Here is a 26302-nt window from a genome sequence, read left to right on the forward strand (position 1 = left end):
TTCTTTCCATGATATAGACTGAACATGGGAATCCAGGTGAAAGCTATGATCCATTATTGATGGTCACTTGTTAAATCCCCTTCAGTGTAGATGAAGGGGATGAGACAGGTTAGAGAAGTATTTAAGCCTTGAGACAATTGAGACATGGGTTGTGTATGTGTGCCATTCAGAGGGTGAATGGTAAGACAACATATTTAAGTGTCTTTGAATGGGTTATAGTAGGTGCCAGGTGCACCGGTTTGTGTCAAGAACTGTAACGCCGCTGGGTTTTTCATGCTCAACAGTTTCCCGTGTGTATCAAGAATGGTCCACCACCAAAGGATATCCAGCCAACTTGACACAACTGTGGGAAGCATTGGAGTAAACATGAGCGAGCATCCCTGTGGAACGCATTTGACACCTTGTATAGTCCATGCCCTGACGAATTGAGGCTGTTCTGAGGGCAAGGGGGGGGGGGGGTGAATATCAGTTAAAATGTGAATATGTTGGAATATCTGACCAGACAAGATTAGGCTTACAGATCGACATTTTCAAAGAACTGTGGCCCTAAAATAATGTTAAGTTACAAAATAGATACAGTACGTGTTAAACAATTTGTTAAAATGAAATTGTCAAGTCATACATCGAGTCATGGGAAGCAGCTATACTGTGGGCTTTACAGCAAACGTACGTTAGGCCCAGTACACAAACACACCTAGATGAGATTGATTGAAATTTTAGAGGAAGAGTTTTGCAAGATCTTATTGAAATGCTCTAATAAGCAACCAGGGGAGTGATTTGTGCTTTTTTCCCCGCCCTCTATCTGATCAACTCATAGTAGTCAAACCAGTCATGAAAATCCAACAATGAAGGTGTCTCTCTTTCATTAAGTTGTATCAAAGACACATTTGGTATTGGATTTTCCACTGTATGTTACATACAGTCTGTATTGAAGCCATGTGCGAATGAGCATGGAGAAGCCGGCATGCTAAGCGAGAGTTGACTCACTAGCCCCTGTCTAGACTGCAGCACAGCCATAGCCTCATGGGAGATTTAGTACTTTAGAGGGGCTGCCTTTGGTTACAGGAACCATGAAGGGACTGACTACCAGCTGCATACTGTAGGTAGTTAGTGGTGATATGAGACACCAATCATATACAGTTGAAGTTGGAAGTTTACATACACTTAGGTTGGAGTCATTAAAACTCGTTTTTCAACCACTCCACAAATTTCTTGTTAACAAACTGTAGTTTTGGCAAGTCGGTTAGGACATCTACTTTGTGCATGACACAAGTAATTTTTCCAACAATTGTTTACAGACAGATTATTTCACTGTGTCATAATTGCGGTGGGTCAGAAGTTTACATACAATGAGTGTGCCTTTAAACTTCTTCAGGCTAGGGTCTATTTTTGTCCAGTTCCTGTCTGACTGACGTGCCCAAAGTAAACTGCCTGTTACTCAGGCCCAGAAGCCAAGAACTGCATATAATTGGTACCATTGGATAGGAAACACTTTGAAGTTTGTAGAAATGTTAAAATAATGCATGAGACTAAAACACAATTGATATGGTAGGAGGAAATCAAAAGAAACCCCAACCAGGATTTTTTTTGAGAGCCATGCTCTTTCAATGGAAAGTTATGGGTCCTACGAAATTCCAGCTCCCAGATTGCAGATGTCAACAGTCTTTGTTCAAGCTTTCAGGCTTGTTTCTTCCCAAACAAGGAAGAATTTTGAGTTTTGGTACTGGGAGTCAGAGTTGGAAATCAGTCTGTGTGCGCACGACAGAGGACGCGCACTTGCTAATTTTACTTTTCGATTGAACAAACTTCTTTCCGGTATGAAATATTATAGTTAAATTACATTTTAGGGTACCTGAGGATTAAATAGAAATGTATTTTGACTTGTATTAACAAAGTTTAGGGGTAGCTTTTTGTATTCCTTTCTCTGCATGTTGAACGAGTGGACTACTCAAAACGATGGCGCCAACTAAACTGACTTTTTGGCATAAAAAATATTTTATCTATCAAAACGACCATGCATGATGTAGCTGGGACCCTTGGGATTGCAAATCAAAGGAAGATTTTCAAAAAGTAAGTGAATATTTAGTTGCTATTTGTGATTTTACGAAGCCTGTGCTGGTTGAAAACAATTTTGATGTGGGCGCAGTCCTCAAACAATAGCATGCCTTCGCTGTAAAGCCTATTATAATTCTGACAATTCCGTTAGATTAACAAGAATTTAAGATTTTAACTGACATAAGACACTTGTACATACCTAGATGTTTAATATTCATAATATCTTCCAATTTCACTGGAAGTTGTCCCACTGGCGGGACGCCTATCCTCGAGAGGTTTTAAACAGCTTGGAAAATTCCAGAAAATGTCATGGCTTTAGAAGCTTCTGACAAATGATGTCAATTAGCCTGAGTCAATTGGAGGTGTACCTGTGGATGTATTTCAAGGCCTACCTTCAAACCCAGTGCCTCTTTGATTGACATCATGGGAAAATCAAAAGAAAATCAGCCAAGACCTCAGAAAAAAAATTGTAGACCTCCAAAAGTCTGGTTCATCCTTGGGAGCAATTTCCAAATGCCTGAAGGTACCATATTCATCTGTACAAACAATAGTACGCAAGTATAAACACCATGGGACCATGTAGCCGTCATACCGCTCAGTAAGGAGACGTGTTCTGTCTCCTAGAGATGAACGTACTTTGGTGAGAAACGTGCAAATCCATCCCAGAACAGCAAAGGACCTTGTGAAGATGCTGGAAGAAACAGGTACAACAGTATCTATATCCACAATAAAACGAGTCCTATATTGACATAAACTGAAAGGCCACTCAGCAAGGAAGAAGCCACTGCTCCAAAACCATCATAAAAAGCCAGACTACGGTTAGCAACTGCACATGGGGACAAAGATCATACTTTTTGGAGAAATGTCCTCTGGTCTGATGAAACAAAAATATAACTGTTTGGCCATAATGACCATCCTTATGTTTGGAGGAAAAGGGGGGAGTTTTGCAAGCCAAAGAACACCATCCCAACTATGAAGCTTGGGGGTGGCAGCATCATGTTGTGGGGGTGCTTTGCTGCAGGAGGGACTAGTGCACTTCAAAATAGATGGCTTCATGAGGTAGGAAAATTATGTGGTTACAGTGGGGCAAAAAAGTATTTAGTCAGCCACCAATTGTGCAAGTTCTCCCACTTAAAAAGATGAGAGAGGCCTGTCATTTTCATCATAGGTACACTTCATCTATTTTGTATATCTACAAAATGAAGAAAAACAAATCCAGAAAATCACATTGTAGGATTTTTTATGAATTTATTTGCAAATTATGGTGGAAAATAAGTATTTGTTCACCTACAAACAAGCGAGATTTCTGGCCCTCACAGACCTGTAACTTCTTCTTTAAGAGGCTCCTCTGTCCTCCACTCGTTACCTGTATTAATGGCACCTGTTTGAACTTGTTATCAGTATAAAAGACACCTGTCCACAACCTTAAACAGTCACACTCCAAACTCCACTATGGCCAAGACCAAAGAGCTGTCAAAGGACACCAGACCTGCACCAGGCTGGGAAGACTGTGGGAGCAATTATTAGGAAATGGAAGACATACAAGACCACTGATAATCTTCCTCGATCTGGGGCTCCACGCAAGATCTCACCCTGTGGGGTCAAAAATCCCAGAACCACACGGGGGGACCTAGTGAATGACCTGCAGAGAGCTGGGACCAAAGTAACAAAGCCTATCATCAGTAACACACTACGCCGCCAGGGACTCAAATCCTGCAGTGCCAGACGTGTCCCCCTGCTTAAGCCAGTACATGTCCAGGCCCGTCTGAAGTTTGCTAGAGAGCATTTGGATGATCCAGAAGAGAATGTCATATGGTCAGATGAAACCAAAATATAACTTTTTGGTAAAAACTCAGCTCGTCGTGTTTGGAGGACAAAGAATGCTGAGTTGCATCCAAAGAACACCATACCTACTGTGAAGCATGGGGTTGGAAACATCATGCTTTGGGCCTGTTTTTCTGCAAAGGGACCAGGACGACTGATCCGTGTAAAGGAAAGATTGAATGGGGCCATGTATCGTGGGATTTTGAGTGAAAACCTCCTTCCATCAGCAAGGGCATTGAAGATGAATCGTGGCTGGGTCTTTCAGCATGACAATGATCCCAAACACACCGCCCGGGCAACGAAGGAGTGGCTTCTTAAGAAGCATTTCAAGGTCCTGGAGTGACCTAGCCAGTCTCCAGATCTCAACCCCATAGAAAATCTTTGGAGGGAGTTGAAAGTCCGTGTTGCCCAGCAACAGCCCCAAAACATCACTGCTCTAGAGGAGATCTGCATGGAGGAATGTGTGAAAACCTTGTTAAGACTGACAGAAAACGTTTGACCTCTGTCATTGCCAACAAAGGGTATATAACAAAGTATTGAGATAAACTTTTGTTATTGACCAAATACTTATTTTCCACCATAATTTGCAAATAAATTCATTAAAAATCCTACAATGTGATTTTCTGGATTTTTCTTTCTCATTTTGTCTGTCATAGTTGAAGTGTACCTATGATGAAAATTACAGGCCTCTCTCATCTTTTTAAGTGGGAGAACTTGCACAATTGGTGGCTGACTAAATACTTTTTTGCCCCACTGTATATTGAAGCAACATCTCAAGACATCAGTCAGGAAGTTAAAGCTTGGTCGCAAATGGGTCTTCCAAATGGACAATGACCCCTAACAATACTTCCAAAGTTGTGGCAAAATGGACAACAAAGTCAAGATATTGGAGTGGCCATCAAAGCCATCACAATTTGTGGGAAGAAAAAGTGTGTGCGAGCAAGGAGCCCTACAAACCTGGCTCAGTTACACCAGCTCTGTCAGGAGGAATGAGCCAAAATTCACCCAACTTATTGTGGGGAGCTTGTGGAAGGCTTACCAAAACATTTAACCCAATTAAGCAATTTAAAGGCAATGCTACCAAATACATATTGAGTGTATGTAAACTTCTGACCCACTCGGAATGTGTTGAAAGAAATAAAAGCTGAAATAAATCATTCTCCACTATTATTCTGCCATTTCACATTCTTAATATAAAGTGGTGATCCTAACTGACCTAAAACAGGGATTTTTACTCTGATTAAATGTCAGGAATTGTGAAAAACTGAGTTTAAAAGTATTTGGCTAAGGTGTATGTAAACTTCCGACTTCAACTGTACCTCCTGTTATCGGTGCCAAGGTTTACCTCACTATTCCTTCTATTATATCACCCAATGTTTGCGGTGGCTCCGATGTGCCAAGCTCACTTGAAGCTCTCTTTACTGACTCAGCATATTTGTTTTTGTAGCGTACACATTTTTGTAGTAAAGTATAAATTAAAAAAAACTTGGAATGTCAGTCAAATATACTAATAAGGATAGGGCACATACATCAGGTAAATTAAAAATCTTTATAAAGAAATTATATGAAAAAATAAAAGATACTTGCTTTTGTTTCCAACATATTAGGCATAGACACTCCCCTGTCCATTCTTGTTACTGCAGCACTGCCATCCCTAATGTGCTACAGGATAGAACATACAGTACACACACACACATGTAATATAGTGGTATGGAACTGAGATATATCTACCATCGCTATCTACTACTATCCCAGCTACCGTATCTTATTCCTATCATATATATAGCAGCATACTGGTACTTATGGTCACTGCAGTACTTTTGTCTTTCAGTAATAGGTCATGGCACTCAAAGATTGGCATTCTTTTAATACAATTACTATCAATAGCATCTTAGGTTACCTACACTTGTGACACCTCGACCTCACACTGAAGAGGACTGTTACAGTTTAAAATTGAATATGTAAATAAATGAGACATTTAGTGACAATAAAACAGGCAATGATACAAAGATCATTCTACGTTGCATGTACAGTACAGTGGTTCCATCTAGTCACAGTGAGACTGAACATGTCTGAGCAATGTTGTATGTGTTCCTTGACAAGAACATACAGGGTCACTGCAATGCATTCACTACAGTTTGGGATAGCTAATAGTGATGCAGGCATTTAGCAGGAGTGGGTTGACATTCAGGATAACATGAAGTTTGCGACCCTAGGTATAGAGTGAGCAAACGCATGCAAAATGAAATTGCATAATGAAAGATATTTGTGGATAAGCAAATGAGCAACATACCTGCAACTCTGCAAGACAACATGGGACAGAAAATGAGACTCAGTTAGATTTTCCTGTACTATTTAAATCTGAAAGATATACTCCATTATTTCCAAATCTGACTGTTCAATAATTGGGTCGCTTATTTACAATGTATTATCAGTTAAAGGTACAATCTGGAAGGGGTTACATTTGCCAAGCCCCAATCCTCAAATGTATACCAAAAGTAGTGTCATTTTGCTGAAAAACTAATTTCTAGATTGTAGTTTTAAGAATATTGAAATTGTATGTAGAAGTAGCTGTGAACACAACCACAGCTGTATTTGTTGAGCAACACTCACCTCTTCCTCCCCCACACATGTTGCCATGGCTGTTGTAAGGAGTGAAATCTGCGGACTGAGGCTGTATGGGCAGAGACAGTATTGTAACAGCGATCACATGCGTCTATGAACAATATGATCAACAACACTTTGTCAATCAAAGCCTATAAGGGGAAACCATCCACATTAATCAATAAGTTCGATTTTAATGTTGGAGTGAATAAATAGTTGTGATATCTGATATGTGAAGCATCTGATCTTACCCTGTGTAATCCATTCCGTCCATAACCAGGCAGCGATGAGGTTTTGGAATTATCTGAAAAGTTGAAACTAAAGTAAGCATAATTTCGATGAAACATCTAAGAACGATTAGGCTGTCCAATAGTTTGAATGGTTCATGCTGTTTATTTGATAGGGTTGCTTTTGAGGTTGGATCTGACCAGGATATTATGTATTGGTGCACACCATATCAAAAGGTTTCAAAACGTTTTGCGGCGGAAAACCAAAACATTTGTGTTTATTATGTTAATAGAGGTGGGTATTCTTAACTACGTCCTTAAACATCTTGAGGGAAGTAAGACCCATGCCAAACTACTATCTGTTGACCTCTCTTCTGAAGTTAATTGTATACAACCGCTAAGCAGAGGCTTTTGTCCAATTTTGATCTTGATTTTAACATACAGTAGAGTAGTCAGCTGGTTGATTGACTTTAACCAACCAAACTCAAAGGGTGAGAGTCAACGGTTCCCTATCTGGCACAGTATCCTCCTGGGGGTATGTCTTTTCCCTCTGTTGTTTGTATTGTGCACTGATGATCACGACTCTAGGCATACCATTACGTTTGCAGATGACTCAGTTATTGGGAGTCTTTTACCGAATGAAGAGGTGAGTCATGGCCCAGTGGTGGAGTATGTTGGATGGGGTGACCGCTCCTTTTAAGAACTTAATGTCAAGAAAACCAATGATATCGCTATTGATTTCCGGAGGAGCTTCCTGACACCAATGCAGACTGATGGTGAGCCAGTGGGGATTGTTGATCAATACAAATACTTTGGCACTTCCCTTGACAGCAAACAGAGTTGAGGCTAATGTGGAAGCTATCTGTGAGAGGGGAAATCAGCACCTGTTCTTCCTGAGGAAACTCAGCAGTTTCAGGGTGGATAAGAAGCTGATGACCATCTTTTACAGATTGTTAATTGAATTCATTTTAACATTCAATATGATCTGCTGTTTTGGTAATCTTAAGGTAATAGGCTGGATAACAATTTATTTACATTTCACCTTTATTTAACCAGGTAGGCCAGTTGAGAACAAGTTCTCATTTACAACTGCGACCTGGCCAAGATAAAGCAAAGGGACAAAAACAACATAGTCAATAACACAATAGAAAAATCTATGTACAATGTGTTCAAATGAAGAAGAGCAGGGAGGTAAGGCAATAAATAGGCCATAGAGGTGAAATAGTTACAATTTAAAATTAACACTGGAGTGAGATGTGCAAGTAGAGATACTGGGGTGCAAAAGCGCAAGAGGATACATAATATGGGGATGAGGTAGTCGGGAGTGCCATTTACAGATTGGCTGTGTACAGATAGAGTTATCGGTAAGCTGCTCTGACAGCTGATGCTTAAAGTTAGAGGGAGATATAAGACTCAAGCTTCAGAGATTTTTGCAATTCGTTCCAGTCATTGGCAGCAGAGAACTGGAAGGAAAGGCGGTCAAAGGAAGTGTTGGCTTTGGGGATGACCTGTGAAATATACCTGCTGGAGCGAGTGCTACGGGTGGGTGTTGCTGGAGCGAGTGCTATGGGTGGGTGTTGCTATGGTGACCAGTGAGCTGAGATAAGGCAGGGCTTTACCTAGCAAAGACTGAAAGATGACCTGGAGCCAATGGGTTTGGTGATGATGAATATGTAGTGAGGGCCAGCCAACGAGAGCATACAGGTCGCAGTGGTGGGTAGTATATGGGGCTTTGGTGATAAAACGGATGGCACTGTGATAGACTGCATCCAATTTACTGAGTAGAGTGTTGGAGGCTATTTTGTAAATTACATCGCCGAAGTCAAGGATCGGTAGAATAGTCAGTTTTACGAGGGTGTATTTGGCAGCATGAGTGAAGGAGGCTTTGTTTGCAAAATAGGAAGCCGATTCTAGATTTAATTTTGGATTGGAGATGCTTAATGTGAGTCTGGAAGGAGAGCTTACAGTCTAGACAGACACCTAGATATTTGTAGTTTGCCACATTCTAGGTCAGAACCGTCCAGAGTAGTGATGCTAGTCGGGCAACAATCAGTTGAAGAGCATGCATTTAGTTTTACTAGCATTTAAATGCAGTTGGAGGCCATGGAAGAGGTGTTGTATGGCATTGAAGCTCGTTTGGAGGTTTGTTACCAGTGTCCAAAGAAGGGCCAAATGTATACAGAATGGTGTCATCTCCGTAGAGGTGGATCAGAGAATCACCAGCAGCAAGAGCGACATCATTGCTATATACAGAGAAAAGAGTCGGCCCGAGAATTGAACTCTGTGGCACATAGAGACTGCCAGAGGTCCGGACAACAGGCCCTCCGATTTGACTCACTGAACTCTGTCTGAGAAGTAGTTGGTGAACCAGGCGAGGCAGTCATTTGAGGAACCAAGGCTATTGAGTCTGCCGATAAGAATGCAGTGATTGACAGAGATGAGAGGCTTGGCCAGGTCGATGAAGATGGCTGCACAGTACTGTCTTTTATCAAAGGCAGTTATATCATTTAGGACGTTGACCGTGGCTGAGGTGGGCCCATGACCAGCTCAGAAACCAGATTGCATAGTGGAGAAGGTACATTGGGATTCTAAATGGTTGGAGATCTGTTTATTAACTTGGTTTTTGAAGATTTTAGAAAGGCAGGGTAGATATACAGTTGAAGTCAGAAGTTTGCATACACTTAGGTTGGAGTCATTAAAACTCGTTTTTCAACCACTCCACAAATCTGTTCTTAACAAACTATAGTTTTGGTCGGTTAGGACATCTACTTTGTGCAAGACACAAGTAATTTTTCAAACAATTGTTTACAGTGATTATTTCACTGTATCACAATTCCAGTGGGTCAGAAGTTACTTACACTAAAGTTGACTGTGCCTTTAAACAGCTTGATGTGATGGCTTTAGAAGCTTGTGATAGGCTAATTGACATCATTTGAGTCAATTGGAGGTGTACCTGTGGATGTATTTCAAGGCCTACCTTCAAACTCAGTGCCTCTTTGCTTGACGTCATGGGAAAATCAGAAGAAATCAGCCAAGACCTCAGAAAAAAATTGTAGACCTCCACAAGTCTGGTTCATCCTTGGGAACAATTTCCAAATGCCTAAAGGTACCACGTTCATCTGTACAAATAATAGTACGCAAGTATAAACACCATGGGACCACGCAGCCGTCATTCCACTCAGGAAGGAGACGCGCTCTGTCTCCTAGAGATGAATGTACTTTGGTGCGAAAAGTGCAAATCCATCCCAGAACAGCAAAGGACCTTGTGAAGATGCTGGAAGAAACAGGTACAACAGTATCTATATCCACAGTAAAACGAGTCCTATATCGACACTTAGCAAGGAAGCAGCCACTGCTCCAAAACCGCCATGAAAAAGCCAGACTAGGGTTTGCAACTGCACATGGGGACAAAGATTGTACTTGAGAAATGTCCTCTGGTCTGATGAAACAAAAATAGAACTGCTTGGCCATAATGACCATCGTTATGTTTGGAGGAAAAAGGGAGAGGCTTGCAAGCCGAAGATCACCATCCCAACCATAAACCACAGGGGTTGCAGCATCATGTTGTTGGGGTGCTTTGCTGCAGGAGGGACTGGTGCACTTCACAAAATAGATGGGAAAAGAAAAAGATGAGGAAAGGAAAATTATGTGGATATACTAAAGTAACATCTCAAGACATCAGTCAGGAAGTTAAAGCTTGGTTGCAAATGGACAATGACTCCAAGCATACTGGAAAAATGGCTTAAGGACAACAAAGTCAGGGTATTGGAGTGGCCATCACAAAGCCCTGACCTCAATCCCATAGAAAATTTGTGGGTAGAACTGAAAAAGTGTGTGAGAGCCAGGAGGCCTACAAATCGGACTCAGTTACACAGGCTCTGTCAGGAGGAATGGGCCAAAATTCACCCAACTTATTCTGGGAAGCTTGTGCAAGGCTACCCGAAGCATTTGACCCAAGTTAAACAATTTCGAGGCAATGCTACCAAATACTAATTGAGTCTATGTAAACTGACCCACTGGGAATGCGATAAAAGCTGAAATAAATCACTCTGATTATGCTGACATTTAACATTTTTAATATGAAGTGATCCTAACTGACCTAAGACAGGGAATTTAAATGAGTTTAAATGCATTTGGCTAAGGTGTATGTAAACTAAAATTTTGCAGCTCTTTCAGAACATCAGCTGTCTGGATTTGGGTGAAGAAGAAGCGGACAGGATTGGACAAGTTTCTGCAGGGGGTGTCGAGCTGTTGGCCCGGGTAGGGGTAGCCAGGTGGAAAGCATGGCCAGCCGTAGAAAAATGCTTATTGAAACTGGAGATAGATGGGGTCAATCAATTCACATATGGTGTCCAAGACAGCTTGGGGGCTGAAGGGGGCCAATAACAAGCGGCAACGGTGAGAGACTTGTTTCTGGAAAGGTGGAATTTTTTAAAGCAGAAACTCGAATTGTTTGGGCACAGACCTGGATAATATGACAGCTTGCAGAGTTCTTTGCAGTAGATTGCAATTCCGCCCCCTTTGGCAGTTCTATCTTGTCGGAAAATGTAATAGATAGGGATGGAAATTTCAGGATTGTTTGTGGCCTCCCTAAGCCCCGATTCAGACACGTCTAGCACATCAGGGTTGGCGGAGTGTGCTAAAGCAGTGAATAAAACAAACTTAGGGAGGAGGCTTCTAATGTTAACATGCATGAAACCAAGGCGTTTACGGTTACAGAAGTCAACAAATGAGGGTGCCTGGGGAATGGGAGTGATGTTGTGGGCTGCAGGGCCTGGTTTAACCTATACATCAGCAGAGGAGCAGAGGAGGAGTAGGATAAGGGTACGGCTAAAGGCTATAAGAACTAGTCGTCTAGTGCATTCGGAACAGAGAGTAAAAGGAGCAGGTTTCTGGGCACGGAAGAGGAGAATCAAGGCATAATGTACAGACAAGGGTATGATAGGATGTGAGTACAGTGTTGGTAAACCTAGGCATTGAGTGACGATGAGAGGTTTTGTCTCTTGGGGCACCAGTTAAGCCAGGTGAGGTGTAGCCGAGTGATCATAGGGTCCAATGAGTAGCAATAGATGAGTCAGGGAGCCAGATTCCGTAGTCGCTGCTACGCTAGGCGAGCTGGAGACATGGCGATTCGGAAGAGCCTGTTGAGACCACCTCGGACGGTTACGTCGGCAGGGGCTCCAGGCCAATTGGCAAAATAGGAATTGTAGCCCAAGAATTGGCTGGTGGACCTCTTTGGCTAGCCGGGAGATGGGCCTTGCTCGAGGCTTGCTCCAGGCTAACACCAGAGCTCCAGTGCTCCCCGACAGCCTGGTCCTTCAGGTGCCTCCTCCTAACACCAAGCCTCCTGTAGGTCTCCCCAGCCTGGTGGGTCCTGTGGCAGCCCCACGCACCAGGCTGTCTCTCTGTCTCCTCCCTACAGGCAGGTGTTCCTGCCTGTCCGGCGCTGCCGGAGTCTCCCGCTACAGAGGCGCCAGAGCCCCTCAGTCCAGAGGCGCCAGAGCCCCTCAGTCCAGAGGTGCCAGAGCCCCTCAGTCCAGAGGCGCCAGTGCCCCTCAGTCCAGAGGCGCCAGAGCCCCTCAGTCCAGAGGCGCCAGAGAACCTCAGTCCAGAGGCGCCAGAGCTTCCGCCCCTCTGTCCCGAGCTATCCCTCTGTCCCGAGCTGCCCCCCAGTCCAGTGGGGCCATTTAGAAGGGTCGCCGTGTTCAGGAGGCCACGGAGGAGGACAGTGAGGCGGAGAAAGACTGTGGTGAAGTGGGGTCCACGTCCCGCGCCAGAGCCGCCACCCCGGACAGACGCCCACCCAGACCCTCCCCTATAGGTTAAGGTTTTGCGGCCTGAGTCCGCACCTTTGGGGGGGGGGGGGGTACTGTCACGTTCTGACCTTTATTTCCGTTGTTTTGTCATTATTTAGTATGGTCAGGCCGTGAGTTGGGGTGGGCAGTCTATGTTTGTTTTTCTATGATTTTGGGATTTGTATGTTTCGGCCTAGTATGGTTCTCAATCAGAGGCAGGTGTCATTAGTTGTCTCTGATTGAGAATCATACTTAGGTAGCCTGGGTTTCACTGTTTGTTTGTGGGTGATTGTCTATGTTGATTGCTTGTGTCAGCACAGTTCTTATTAGCTTCACGGTCGTTATTTCGTTTATTGTTTTTGTATAGTGTGTTTCAGTGTTCAGTGCTTTCTTTATTAAAATTTAAGATGAACACAAACGACGCCGCATTTTGGTCCTCCGATCCTTCTCGCCTCTCCTCTTCAGATGAAGAGGAGGAAGACCGTGACAGGAAGTGGTGTTGTGAAATAAAGTAGCAGCATCATTGGTATGAATAAACTCTGAACCAACTATATTAATTTGGGGACAGGTTGAAACATTCATGGACATTTAGCAAGCTAGCTTGTTGTTATTTTACCCGAAATGCACAAGGTTCTATTTTAGTGCCTGGCAACGCAGACACTCGTTGAATTGCGCAAACTTATTAACGCGGGCGGTATGGTCAGCATGTTAGGCACAAGTCAGACTCAAGGTGCAATCCATTCGGAGAGACTCCCAGCATCCCTTATATGATGAATTTACAATGCTTCCCTCAGAGGGCAGATACAGGCTGCCTAAGTTTAAAACGAACAGGTCTAAACTGTCATCCCAGCTGCTGTCAGCTTCCACAAACAAACTGTATCGTGTGCTGTGTACAGATTGCTGTATATACTGGTTTTGTTTTTGTGTAAATGTATTGTTATGTGCTCATTGTGTTTTGTTAACTACGTGCTGCAAAATTAATTGCACCTCAGGGATAATAAAGACTCTACTCTATATATAGAGGTACTATTTCAATTAGCTTCTGATCGCTTTCTTCAATTTGGTGCCTAATGAACACCACCATAATTTACAGCTCCTTTGATGTGGTTCTTCTAAACAATGTGCTAATTACTATATGGTGAGGTTGGTTAGAACATACCTCCATCACAGTTCGTCTGCTGGGGATCATAGCGCTGAGCTGATTGGCTGCGTTCCCTGATCTGCTCCTTCTCATTCTCCTCCTTCATTATCAGCTTCCCCAAACCAGACTGGATCTGTGGACCCACAGAACATTATGGTAAAATGTAACTTAAAGAGAAACTGTCTATAAAAAGCAATGAATCCTTTTGAAAACAGCCTACGTGGCATCAATATGAGTCAGAAACAGTTATTCTAGTATGTACAATGTAATAAAGTGTAAATAGGATAATTTGGGTCATAGTCAGTCTTGTCTAAAATGGAGTTTGGAACATCCGTGTGACACAACGGGTAAATGAAGGTTGGGTTTTGATTTGACGTACATTTATATTTGCCCACTAAGATGGGGTGAACAGCTGCGGTGATTGCTCTCTATCCAATAGCATAGATAGAGAGACAGACTTGCCCAGCAGCCTGACTTTGTTTACATAAGACAACACATTGCACATTTTCTACTTGAGAAATACTGCACCAAACACCTTAGTTAGATGTCCATTCTGTGGATTTTGAATAAGTGAAATAAGCTTCTGCCTCTACAGTGCCTCATGGGGGAGAAAAATCATTAACCAAATGCGGAATCGGTCAGGAAACACACCCCCAAGACCGGAATCTCGATTTTCAAATGAGCAACAGAAAAATACACATGCCAAACGGCGTGATCAGTGCCTTTTTAAAGCCTGTAGGTATAATGCATTATGATCAAGTTATAAGGCACTATAACACTTGTCCTGAGCACGTATGACCATCTTCTGTTTTTTGAACTCATAATGATCCTTACTAAACACCAGATATTTTGAGTCAGTTAAAATGTTGAAACATAACGTAGTGTAAACATTATTATGAGACAGTATGAAGGCTTGATCATGCTTCGAAGCATTATACCTGCAGGAAAAACGTTTTTCAAACATACTGTACAATAGTAGGGCAGAGCTGCCTATCTGGGCCAGTGTGTGTTTGTGGGAACAGGTTATTAATGTGCCTTCTCTAACCTTGTTGATATGCTCCTCCTGGAGCTGCTTTCTCTTCAGGGCCTCCTCTTCCTCCTCTTCCCTAGACCATCTCCTTCCTCCTTCTGATCCTAGGATTAGCATACACAACCAACGAATAAACCAACAGAAAAACATGCAGGCACACTGACACACAGGTCCATATCTATCAAGGCACAAGGTGAGACACAGATGCAGACTCAGGAGGCAGATGGTTGGAGTCTTACAATCTTTATTAATCCAAAGGGGTAGGCAAGAGAATGGTCGTGGACAGGCAAAAGGTCAAAACCAGATCAGAATCCAGGAGGTACAGAGTGGCAGACAGGCAGAAAGGTCAGGCAGGCGGGTACAAAGTCCAGACACAGGCAAGGGTCAAAACCGGGAGGACTAGAAAAAGGAGAATGCAAAAAGCAGGAGAACAGGAAATCCGCTGGTTGACTTGGAAACATACAAGAGGAACTGGTACAGAGAGACAGGAAACACAGGGATAAATACACTAGGAAAAATCTGCGACACCTGGTGGGGGTGAAGACAATCACAAGGACAGGTGAAACAGATCAGGGAGGGACACCCCACTCCCCCCAGGGACGCCTCCTACCTGGGCGCATACCTGGCTGACCGGGGTGTCGGCGGTGGAAATCGGCGATGAGGGCCGGGTCCAAGATCTCTTTAGCAGGAACCCAGCACCTCTCCTCCAGGCCATAACCCTCCCAGTCAACCAGGTACTGGAAACCCCTGCCCCGAGGTCGAACCTTCAGGAGGCGTCTCACCGTATACACTGGCTGGCCATCGATTACCCAGGGGGGCGGGATGGGCCTGGAAACAGAAGACAAAGGACAGTGAGACACAGGCTTAATTCTGGACAAATGGAAGGTAGGGTGGATACGGAGGGTAAGGGGTAACAAGACGGACTGCAGTGAAACTCACGAGTCTGGAGATGGGAAAAGGACCAATGAACCGGGGAGACAATTTGCGGGACTCTACCCGCAGGGGCAGGTTCCAAGTGGAAAGCCATACCCTCTGCCCAATGCGGTAGCAGGGAGCTAGGGCCCGGCGACGGTGCGCTTGTCGACGATACCTGGAGTTGGTCTTGAGAATTGCCGCCCTGGCTCTTCTCCAGGTACGTAGACAGTGTCGGACAAACATCTGGGCCAGGGGTACGCTGACCTCTTGCTCTTGTTCCGGGAAGAATGGAGGCTGATACCCCATGGAGCACTCGGAAGGGCAGAGTCCCGTGGCAGAACAGCGAAGGGTGTTCCGGGCATACACCACCCAGACTAGTTGGCTCCAGGTAGTGGGATTGGTTGAGACTAGGCATCTAAGTGTGGTTTCCAGGGCTTGGTTGGCTCACTCCGACTGACCATTGGTTGGGGATGGAATCCGGATGACAGGCTGGCCGATGACCCAATAAGGATGCAGCATGCCTTCTAGAGCTGAGACGAGAACCCCGATCAGAGAACATGTCTCCTGGGAGTCCATGGATCCGGAAGACATGCTGCACCATAAGCTGAGCCATCTCCTTGGCAGAAGGTAGTTTGGGGAGAGGGATGAAATGGGCAGCCGTGGGGATTAGGGAATGGTAGTGGCTGCAGGAGGCCAGAAGGAGCTTGCTGTGGAGTCTTGTTTTGAGCACACACTGGGCATGCGGCAATGAAGGCAGAGATGTCAGGAACCATTGTGGGCCACCAGAAGCATTGTCAAAGGAAAGCTAGTGTACGACAGGACTCTGGATGACAGGTCAGCCTGAAGGAATGAGCCCATTCCAGGACCGGATTGGATTATGGACAAATAGCCGGTTTGCCGGGCCGCCTTCAGGTCCAGGCTAGGAGCGTTGTGCCTCGCAGACCAGGTTCTCAATACCCCAATCCAGTGGCAGCAAAGCATGAGGTAGGGAGAATGGTTTCAGAGGTCAAGGGTGTGGCAGAGGAACTGTATAAGCGGGAGAGGGCTTCAGGCTTCACATTCTTTGACCCTGGATGGTAGGAAATGGTGAAGTTAAATCTGAGGGCCACAGGGCCTGCCTGGAGTTGAGGCGCTTATCTGTACGGAGATATTTCAGGTTTTTATGGTCGGTCCAGACCAGGAATGGCTGTTCTGCTCCTTCCAGCCAGTGCCTCGACTCTTCCAACGCCATCTTCACGGCCAGGGGTTCATGGTTGCCAACATCGTAGTTCCTTTCAGCAGGATTGAGACAATGGGACAGGAAGGTACAGGGATGAAGCTTCTGGTCCTGGGCAGATTGCTGGGACAGGATGGCCCCCACTCAAACTTCTGAAGCATCCACTTCCACCACAAATTTAAGCAAGGGTTCCGGATGGATGTGGATGGGTGCTGTTGTGAACCGATGCTTCAGATCCACAAAGGCTTTGTCGACAGCTGGAGAACATTTAAACGGAACCTTGGGAGAGGTGAGTGCCGAGAGGGGGGCCGCCAGGGTGCTATAGTCCCGAATGAAACGGCAGTAGAAGTCTGCAAAACCAAGAAACCGTTGCAACTGCACCCTGGAAGTTGGGTGAGGCCAATCCACCACTGCTTTCACCTTTCCAGGATCCGTCTGAACATTTCCCTCATCAATGACATATCCCAGAAAGGTGATTGACGAGCGGTGGAACTCACATTTCTCGGCTTTCATGAACAGTTGGTTCTCCAGGAGGCACTGACGGACCTGTCTGACATGAACATGTTCCTCTGCGGATTGGGGAAAAAAACAGGACGTCTTCAAGGTACACAAACACAAACTGGTTAAGCATGTAATTTATCAATGAAGCATGTCATTGATAAATACCTGGAAAACAGCGGTGGCGTTGGTGAGTCCAAATGGTAGGATAATGTCCACTGGCTGTGTTGAAGGCTGTCTTCCACTCATCCCCCTCGCGATTCCGAACCAGGTGGTAGGCATTACGAAGGTCCAACTTGGAAAATATGGTGGCCCCCTGGAGAGGTTCAAACACTGAGGAGAGGAGAGGTAGGGGGTAACATTTCTTGACAGTAATGTCGTTAAGTGCATGGACGCAGGGTCTTGTCCTTCTCCACAAAGAAAAGGCTGTGCTGATCGAAGGCAGTGGGAATGGCAAAAAGGACTCCAACCGAGGATGGAGCTTGTGGTCCAGTCAATCACAAGATTGTGCTTTTGAAGCCAGGAAAATCCAAAAACAACTGGATCATGGGGAGATGCAATGAGGAGGAAATGTATGGTCTCACTGTGGTTACCAGAAACCCGTAATTGAATGGGCACAGTACTATGGGTGACTTCCCCTAGAGAGCGGCTGTCCAGTGCACTAGCATCCATGTGAACAGAGAGAGGCTGAGTGGGAATACCATGCTCCGAAGCAATAGTGGCATCCATAAAACTTCCATCAGCCCCAGAGTCAATGAGCACTCAGAGACTTAGATTGGTCTCCCCACAGTACAAGCACAAAAAAAGGTGTGCAGGTGATGGGAATTAGGGAAATCCCAGTCTGACTCACCATGGTGCTGGTACCCATTAGAGACAAGGGTTTCCTAATAGGGTAGCTATAAAATGTCCTGCCCCTCCACAGTACAGACAACAGTTACTGTTCATCCTCCGTGAGTGTTCCCCAAATGATAACCTAGCTCTTACCAACTGCATAGGCTCAGGAGTATCCAACTCACCCATCGTAGATCCACGAGAGGTCTCGGGTGGCTTCGAATCCTCTCGGAAGAGGATTCCCTTGGAGGTGAACACGCTATAGCGGGTGCACCCGAGACCAGACCTCCTCTCACTCTTGCGTTCCCTTAGGTGTCCATCAATTTTAATGGTTAGGGCGATAAGGGAGTCAAGATCCATCGGCAATTCCCGAGCAGCTACCTCATCCTTTACCTCAGATAATCCGTGCAAAAAAGTATCGAAAAGAGACTCCGGATTCCAGGCCCTCTTGGCGGCCAAAATGCAACCGCGTACTGGCTGTCGTTCTCCCAGAAACGGCAGACTCAAATACCTTTCTCACTTCTGCGTAATAATACACACCATCTTTGATGTGTCTGAAGGAAACAAAGATGGCTGTAGCACAAAAATAAGCGAGCACTGAAATAGAAAACCCCGGTAGGTACTAAGATTTCCCGAATATCGCTCCGGAGGTGGTAAGCAGGGTTCTCGGGGAGACGGGATAGGCTGTACAAACTCACTACAGATAAGGGAAAAATTACTGGGTGATTGTGGTTTTTCCAGAGTTGACAGGCAACCTCTGAGCTAACTCCCCGATTTGCCATAATAGCCTTTAACCCATGGTCATGGCGTACCGTCAAGGACCTGAGCCCTTCCAAAAGGCCCTGTACCAACTCATCATGTCTCCTAATGGTGACTTCCTGCAGGTAGACCGCGTGGCAGAGCTGGTCCAAGTCTGCTGGGTCTGTCATGGCCAGTTCCTACTATCAAGGCACAAGGTGAGACCCAGATGCAGACTCAGGAGGCAGATGGTTGGAGTCTTACAATGTTTATTCATCCAAAGGGGTAGGCAAGAGAATGGTCGTGGACAGGAAAAAGGTCAAAACCAGATCAGAATCCAGGAGGTACAGAGTGGCAGACAGGCTCAGGGTCAAGGCAGGCAGTAAGGTCAGGCAGGTGGGTACAAAGTCCAGAAACGGGCAAGGGTCAAAACTGGGAGGACTAGAAAAAGGAGAAAAGCAGGAGACCGGGAAAACCGCTGGTTGACTTGGAAACATACAAGAGGAACTGGCACAGAGAGACAGGAAACACAGGGATAAATACACTAGCGAAAGTCAGCGACACCTGGAGGGGTGGAGACAATCACAAGGACAGGTGAAACAGATCAGGGCGTGAGACTTATCACTGTGTGTGAACTACGGACATCTTGACCAAGGAGCAGTGCTAGAAACAGTAAAATGAGACTGTCCAAAACTATAACAGAATGCATAATAGAATGCTTCCATCTGTGGTCATCACATTCACAAAAGTACTGTCCAGGATTTTAAAATGGATTTACAAAAGTACTGTAGGATTTATCTTTCCAGCCATTTCAGTGGGATTGAAGAACAGGAGTGTGGGAGAACACAAATGAGAGACATAGTTGACTAGAAATAGACAACACCAGGGCAGTACAACTACTCAGCTGCACTGAATGTTAATGGAGACATTACAACAGTCTTCACAAGATGAACTTTCTACTATTAGTTTAATACACAGAAAAACAGTGTAGGAAAACAGGTCAGTTTGAGACCAGTCTCAGTTACAGTAGCTCTGTCCAAGTAATTTGTGAATGGTGTAGAGACAGGTAACAGTCAAAATAAAGGAAACACCAATATAAAGTGTCTTAATAGGGCGTTGGGCCACCACGAGCCGCCAAAACAGCTGTAATGCGCCTTAGCATCGATTCTACAAGTGTCAGGAACTCTATTGGAGGGATGCTACACCATTTTTCCATGAGAAATTCCATCATTTGGTGTTTGGTTGATGGTGGTGGAAAACGCAGGCGCCGCTCCAGAATTGACCATAAGTATTCAATTGGCTTGAGATCTGGTGACTGAGACACACACAGCCCCTTCAACAACAGAAAATACTAAAATTATAATGTGCAACTGGGCATTTTATACATGACCCTAAGCATGATGGGATGTTAATTCCTTAATTAACTCAGGAACCACACCTGTGTTGAAGCACCTGTTATCAATAAACTAAAAGTGGTTCCATTATTTTGGTAATTACCTGTATATCAATCAATTGATTGATTGTATAGGTAGCTGTAAACGAAAGTAAAACTGGTAAGCAAAAAGTGACATGACGCCAACAACAACAGCCTTTCAAGGAGACACTATTCAGCATCAGCAAAAATAATTGTAAACGTTTGTGTTCCAGAGTCAAATTCTAGTGAGAGCAGGGATGCAATAAAACTTAGTGGTGGGGTTAAGCTACAAGTGCATAAAAGTGATATTCTGTCCTATTCATAAAGAACCCCAACCACTACATCCTAGACACTTGTTGAAATCTGAGAGAATATGGCAGAAATTATACCTAGTCTATCAGAGTGAGCTATTGGGATATTGCTCAAACCTATCAAATCCTCTTGGTTCTCCACAAATGTCTAGGGGGTAGTGAGCCTCTAAGGGGTGGGAGGTAGGGCAGTGCAAGCATGCTCATAGGGAGCCTACTGTACCTAAGGCAACCAGGGCCAGGGAGAGAGCGCAGGGGGACCAGTGGATGCTCTTGCTCGGTGACGTGTCATCCAGAGGGGGGACATGGGCAGCAGGAAACGTAGCGGATCTGATGATTTCATCAGCAGACTTTCTTTTTGGTGCAGGTGAATCTACGTTGGAAACCAGGGGAACTGGACTATCAGTGTCTGAGTAAGTCCTTTGAAACACAGCTGAACATTTCAACATCTGTCTGAAATGTTGTGTGACAATCTCTACACGGTAAAGATCAAAGTAATCCCGCAACCTTACACTTACACCTACACCTTACACTTACGCTTGTACCTAATTGTACATAGATTATATACAGTGCATTCGGAAAGTAGTCAGACCTCTTGACTTTTTCCACATTTTGTTACATTACAGCCTTATTCTAAAATGGATTAAATTGTTTTCCCCCCTCATCAATCTACACACAATACCCCATAATGACAAAGCAAAAACTGTTTTTTATACAATTAGCTGTTTTTTATAAAAAATTAATAAAATACAACACATTTACATAAGTATTCAGACCCTTTATTCAGTACTTTGTTGAAGCACCTTTGACAGCGATTACAGCCTCGAGTCATCTTGGATATGACGCTATAAGCTTGACACACCTGTATTGGGGGAGTTTCTCTAATTCTTCTCTGCAGATCCTCTCAAACTCTGTAAGATTGGATGGGGAGCTTTGTTGCACAGCTACTTTCAGGTCTCTCCAGTGATGTTAGATCAGGTTCAAGTCCAGGCTCTGGCTGGGCCACTCAAGCACATTCAGAGACTTGTACCAAAGACACTCCTGCATTGTCTTGGCTGTGTGCTTAGGGTCGTTCTCCTGTTGGAAGGTGAACATTCGCCCCTGTCTGCTGTCCTGAGCGCTCTGGAGCAGGTTTTCATCAAGGATCTCTCTGTACTTTTCTCCGTTCATCTTTCCCTCGATCCTGAATATTCTCCCAGTCCCTGCCGCTGAAAAACATCCCCACAGCATGATGATGCCACCACAATGCTTCACCATAGGGATTCCTCCAGACGTGAAGCTTGGCATTCAGGCCAAAGAGTTCAATCTTGGTTTCATCAGACCAGAGAATTTTGTTTCTCATGTTCTGAGAGTCATTTAGGTGCCTTTTGGCAAACTCCAAGCGGGCTGTCATGTGCCCTTTACTGAGGAGTGGCTTCTGTCTGGCTCCTGATTGGGCCTGATTGGGCCTGATTGGTGGTGTGCTGCAGAGATGGTTGTTCTTCTGGAAGGTTCTCCCATCTCCACAGAGGAACTCTGAAGCGCTATCAGAGTGACCGTCGGGTTCTTGGTCACCTCCCTGACTAAGGCCCTTCTCCCCAGATTGCTCAGTTAAGCTCTTGGAAGAGTCTTGGTGATTCCAAATTTCTTCCATTTAAGAATGATGGAGGACACTGTGTTCTTGGGTACCTTCAATGCTGCAGACATTTTTTGGTCTATGCCTCAACACAATTCTGTCTCTGAGCTCTACGGACAATTCCTTTGACCTCATAGCTTTGTTTTTGCTCTGACATGCACTGTCAACTGTGGGGCTTTATATAGACAGGTGTGTGCCTTTCCAAATCATGCCCAATCAATTGAATTTATCACCGGTGGACTCCAATCAAGTTGTAGAAACATCTCAAGGATGCTCAATGGAAACAAGATGCACTTGAGCTCAATTTCAAATTTCATAGCAAAGTGTCTGAATAATTATGTAAATAATGTATTTCAGATTTTTATTTTTAATACATTTCCAAAAATGTTTTCTGTTTTCGCTGTAATGTAACAAAATGTGGATAAAGTCAAGGGGTCTGAATACTTTCCAATTGCACTGTAGATAGTTGTTGTGTGCACCGCTGCAGGGGTGCTCCGTCCTAGGAGTTCAATGTTACAATGAAATCTTGAAAGATGGTTCAGGATGGCAACTTAGGCCTCGATGCAATCAGATTGAGTGTTAACCCGTGTTGGACGACATCCGAATTGCGGATGTTTTGGTGGTGTTGGTGAGCGGCTACTCTTGTGTGTCATCAACCACTCCCTTCCTTATTATCCCTACTGCGTTAGAAGTTCTAAACGGCAATATAAAGTGTAGGCTCTTATTGATGTTAGAAATAATGATAGGTTAATGCATGTTTCCATGTTAATTTGGATGGGGGGGATTTATAACTTATCAGTGTAATCGAGGTGTAGACAATAGAAGATCACGCATTTAAGTGTTTGAACTTGTAACACGGCTGCGTGGGATTTGTCTGAAATAAAGTTGGATGTGGTTTCGCTGTATCCAATGGCAGTGTCCATGATAAGGTAACGCAAGGAGCCGTTTGTTGATTTGACAGCTCTAACGCAGTTCCACCTCAGTCAAGATTAAAACAACCTCCATGCAGAGGTCGGCTAGCGCAGATCTGATCAAATCTAGACCTTATTTCCATTAAATATTTATTAGTGGCGTGTTTCCAAGCATACTCATTCGTCAATGCACCACTAGTGGGGAAGGAGCAGGCTTCAAAACATGTCAGGATTAAGCATTATTGAAGGGAATTAAGTTGCCATCCTGAAACTTACTTTTAGATTTTTGTATATGCTGTAGGCTCACATGCCTTGATATTTTGCTTAGGCGTTAGATGCTCAGAAGAGAGACTTCAAACAGTATTGACACATTGACATTGGAGGTGGTTACAGTAAGGTGGTGTACAATCAGAGATCAACGTGGTGATCACACGATTTCAATCCAAACAAATAAACCATAATTGAAAGGACCCTATACCTTTAAAAGGTTAGGTGCTGCTTTGTATAGCTAATAATGATGTGCGGGTCAGGTGTTTGTTCACCCACAAACGCCCGCAAATTGTTAATAACACATTCGCAAACCGCCCGACTATATATGATAGTGAAAATCTGAGGCCTGCACCCGACCCTAACCCGTAAATATAGAAATGCATTGTACAGTCAAAGATTTTAGATAGCATTTTTAGATAGGCCCATGTTTCTGCTTATAATTTCAAACATTTTGGTTGGCTATTTGTTAGTCAACTTGTCTATAATTAGATACATGCAGCTTCTCTTCGGTCATTAGTTTTTGCCCTAGAAGACTAAATAAACCCTATGTCAAAAATCACTAGAATGAATGCTTCAATCTAGTTGACATCGGTTTGTTTTCTCTTTCATCTCCGCAAAGATGTTTATAGGGACTGAAGAGAAAATGCACAAAAAAAATTAAATGGGAAAGATCTTTCGTGCTAAATTTCCAAATTACAACAGTTTGAACAGTTTTAAGGAAAGTCAAAGCTGTTAAAATGACCCAATGTGTTTTTGATAAAATTTCAGTTTGGCTTAGATACATATTTTATGTGGTTGATACCCTCAGCTTTTAGCCTACATTTAGCCACATTTTCTATATTAGCGGGTAAGGGTCAGGTGTGGGCCTCAGATTTGAACTTTATCGAATATAGTCGGGTTGCGGGCGGGTGAACAAACAGCTGATCCACACAGTATTTAATGACCCTAAACCCGCCCCGCAGATATAACCGCGGGGACTGAGGGTTATGAGTAAACCCGCGCATCAATAAGCTAAGCTTATCGATTTGTTATAGCCAATGAGGCTCATGACACTATTTGGGAATAATAGTATCAGTATAAGTATTCATAACAATAATGATGCTGTTAATGCTGGTGAAACCAGGTCGGGGAGAGTGAATGTACCGTGTTGTTTGTAGATGGGTGGTTTCCTGTAAATGTTGATCCCCTGATCTGAAAGGATACAGGGAGAAAGACAAAACTCAGTCTTTTGCATTTCATGTATACGTATCAAACACTTTTCCTGTGACACAGAGGGCATTGTGAAATGACCAATGAAAAATACCACAGAGGGAGGGTGCCTTCACAATCACACACTGTAAACCAATAAACATCAGCATTTAAATTAAAATTTACATTAAAATCAATTATTATTTTATACAAAGAGTCTTATATTTGTGATGTGTCTGGTGAAAAGAGCACACTAAGTGCCAGCATCCTTTAATGGAATGAATCAAAAGCATTATTGAAATGGAAAAAGTGGTAGACAGAAGTGGTGAGAGAGCGATAACAGAGAGATATAAAAGATCTCATGTGACCAGTAGCAGTGACAGGGTGCGCTCCGTGTGTCTCCTACCTGGGAGGTGGAAATGTTTAGGGGTCAGAGAGAGAGGCGGAGTGACAGGCCGGCTGTCTGGCCTTTGGGGTATAGGGGAGCTCCGCCCGCTATGTGGATCAGTGCCTCCAATGAGAAGAACCAAGAACAAAACATAAGCAGGGCAATGATACGGAAAACATAAGTTTGGAAAAAGATAATCTCGCAGAGCCAGACGAGGGACTATTGCATATAGCTGTAAAGTCTGGCATGTGAGATTAGGATAAAGCATAAAAATGGACGCAAGGAGATTGAAAGAGTAATCTAATTTTGAGAATTATTGAATAATCCTGTGTTAGCAAATCATTTAGTCACACTATGGAGCTCAGTTACATCTAGAGCTGTTACGGTATTACTGCGACATCGGTGGTCACGAGTCATGACGACAGTCAAATTCCATGTGACCGTTTAGTCATGGTAGCTAGGCTTCTCCAAATCTGCGCTCTGATGCCGCTGATGGTCATTAGTAGCCTACCAAACTTTCTAACTGCAAGTCGCTAATGGCCTGGTACTCAGCCCTATATAAGCAATAAGGCTCAAGGGATTTTATTACCAAAGTCCGCATCACTGGCTTGCATGAAAGCCAGGAGATGCTAAATGTGTTTATGTTAATTAATGGTCAATTACCATAGCCTAGTGTATCCACGGCAGGTAGCCTAGTGGTTAGAGTGTTGGGCCAGTAACCGAAAGGTTGCTGGATCGAATCCCAGAGCTGACATGGTAAAAATATGTAATTCTGCCTCTGAAAAATGCAGTTAACCCGCTGTTCCCCGTTAGGCTGTCATTGTAAATAAGAATTTGTTCTTAACTGACTTGCCTAGTTAAATAAAGGTTCAACTAATATATATATATATTTTTTAAATACAGTGAGACTGGCAGTTATTTGCATGACAATCCCCGGCTGATGAAATGTAATGACAGACCTAGTTACATCCTGTATCCATGAGGTAATACAAGACCTATCAATAGCATGCAGCCAGACATAATGGACATTGATCATTAAACAGGCAGAATGCCAGTAATGTGACTTGGGTAACATTTAAGTGCATGCATGGCCATTACCACTGCCAAATACAAACACTCAGAAGAAAAATAAAATATGACATGAACCAAAATGTCCAGAGGTCCAGTAAAGGTCTCTGGACACTTGGTTGGTGTAAGTGAGCTGGGCTGCATGTCTATGTCATCTTATGACTTTGACAGCAGATGAGACGTCGCTAGCTTGGTCCCAGATCTCCTTGCCAGCCTATGGTCAGTTGGCAAGAAAAGCACAAACAGATTTTGGACCAGGTTACTCA

General features: G+C 44.0%; 1 protein-coding gene across 14 annotated transcripts in view; it reads right to left on the bottom strand.

The window, feature by feature from the left end:
- The window catches only part of LOC109865997 (actin-binding LIM protein 1-like), a 148944-nt gene that overhangs the window by 3608 nt on the left and 119034 nt on the right, over positions 1–26302 (bottom strand). For 6 of the 14 annotated variants that reach the window (XM_031799222.1, XM_031799226.1, XM_031799228.1 and 3 more), the window contains 8 exons: positions 24987–25091; positions 24536–24583; positions 14692–14780; positions 13665–13779; positions 6735–6787; positions 6493–6553; positions 6173–6180; positions 5467–5541 (listed from right to left, as the gene is read on the bottom strand). In XM_031799222.1, coding sequence (XP_031655082.1) covers positions 5467–5541; positions 6173–6180; positions 6493–6553; positions 6735–6787; positions 13665–13779; positions 14692–14780; positions 24536–24583; positions 24987–25091 — 554 coding nt within the window. Of the gene's footprint in view, positions 1–5466; positions 5542–6172; positions 6181–6492; positions 6554–6734; positions 6788–13664; positions 13780–14691; positions 14781–20819; positions 20970–24535; positions 24584–24986; positions 25092–26302 lie in introns of all 14 variants that reach the window. The other 8 variants (XM_020454526.2, XM_031799217.1, XM_031799219.1 and 5 more) reach the window with 3 other exon arrangements.

This window comes from Oncorhynchus kisutch, linkage group LG20 (assembly GCF_002021735.2).
Source record: "Oncorhynchus kisutch isolate 150728-3 linkage group LG20, Okis_V2, whole genome shotgun sequence".
NCBI classification, from domain to species: Eukaryota; Metazoa; Chordata; class Actinopteri; order Salmoniformes; family Salmonidae; genus Oncorhynchus; species Oncorhynchus kisutch.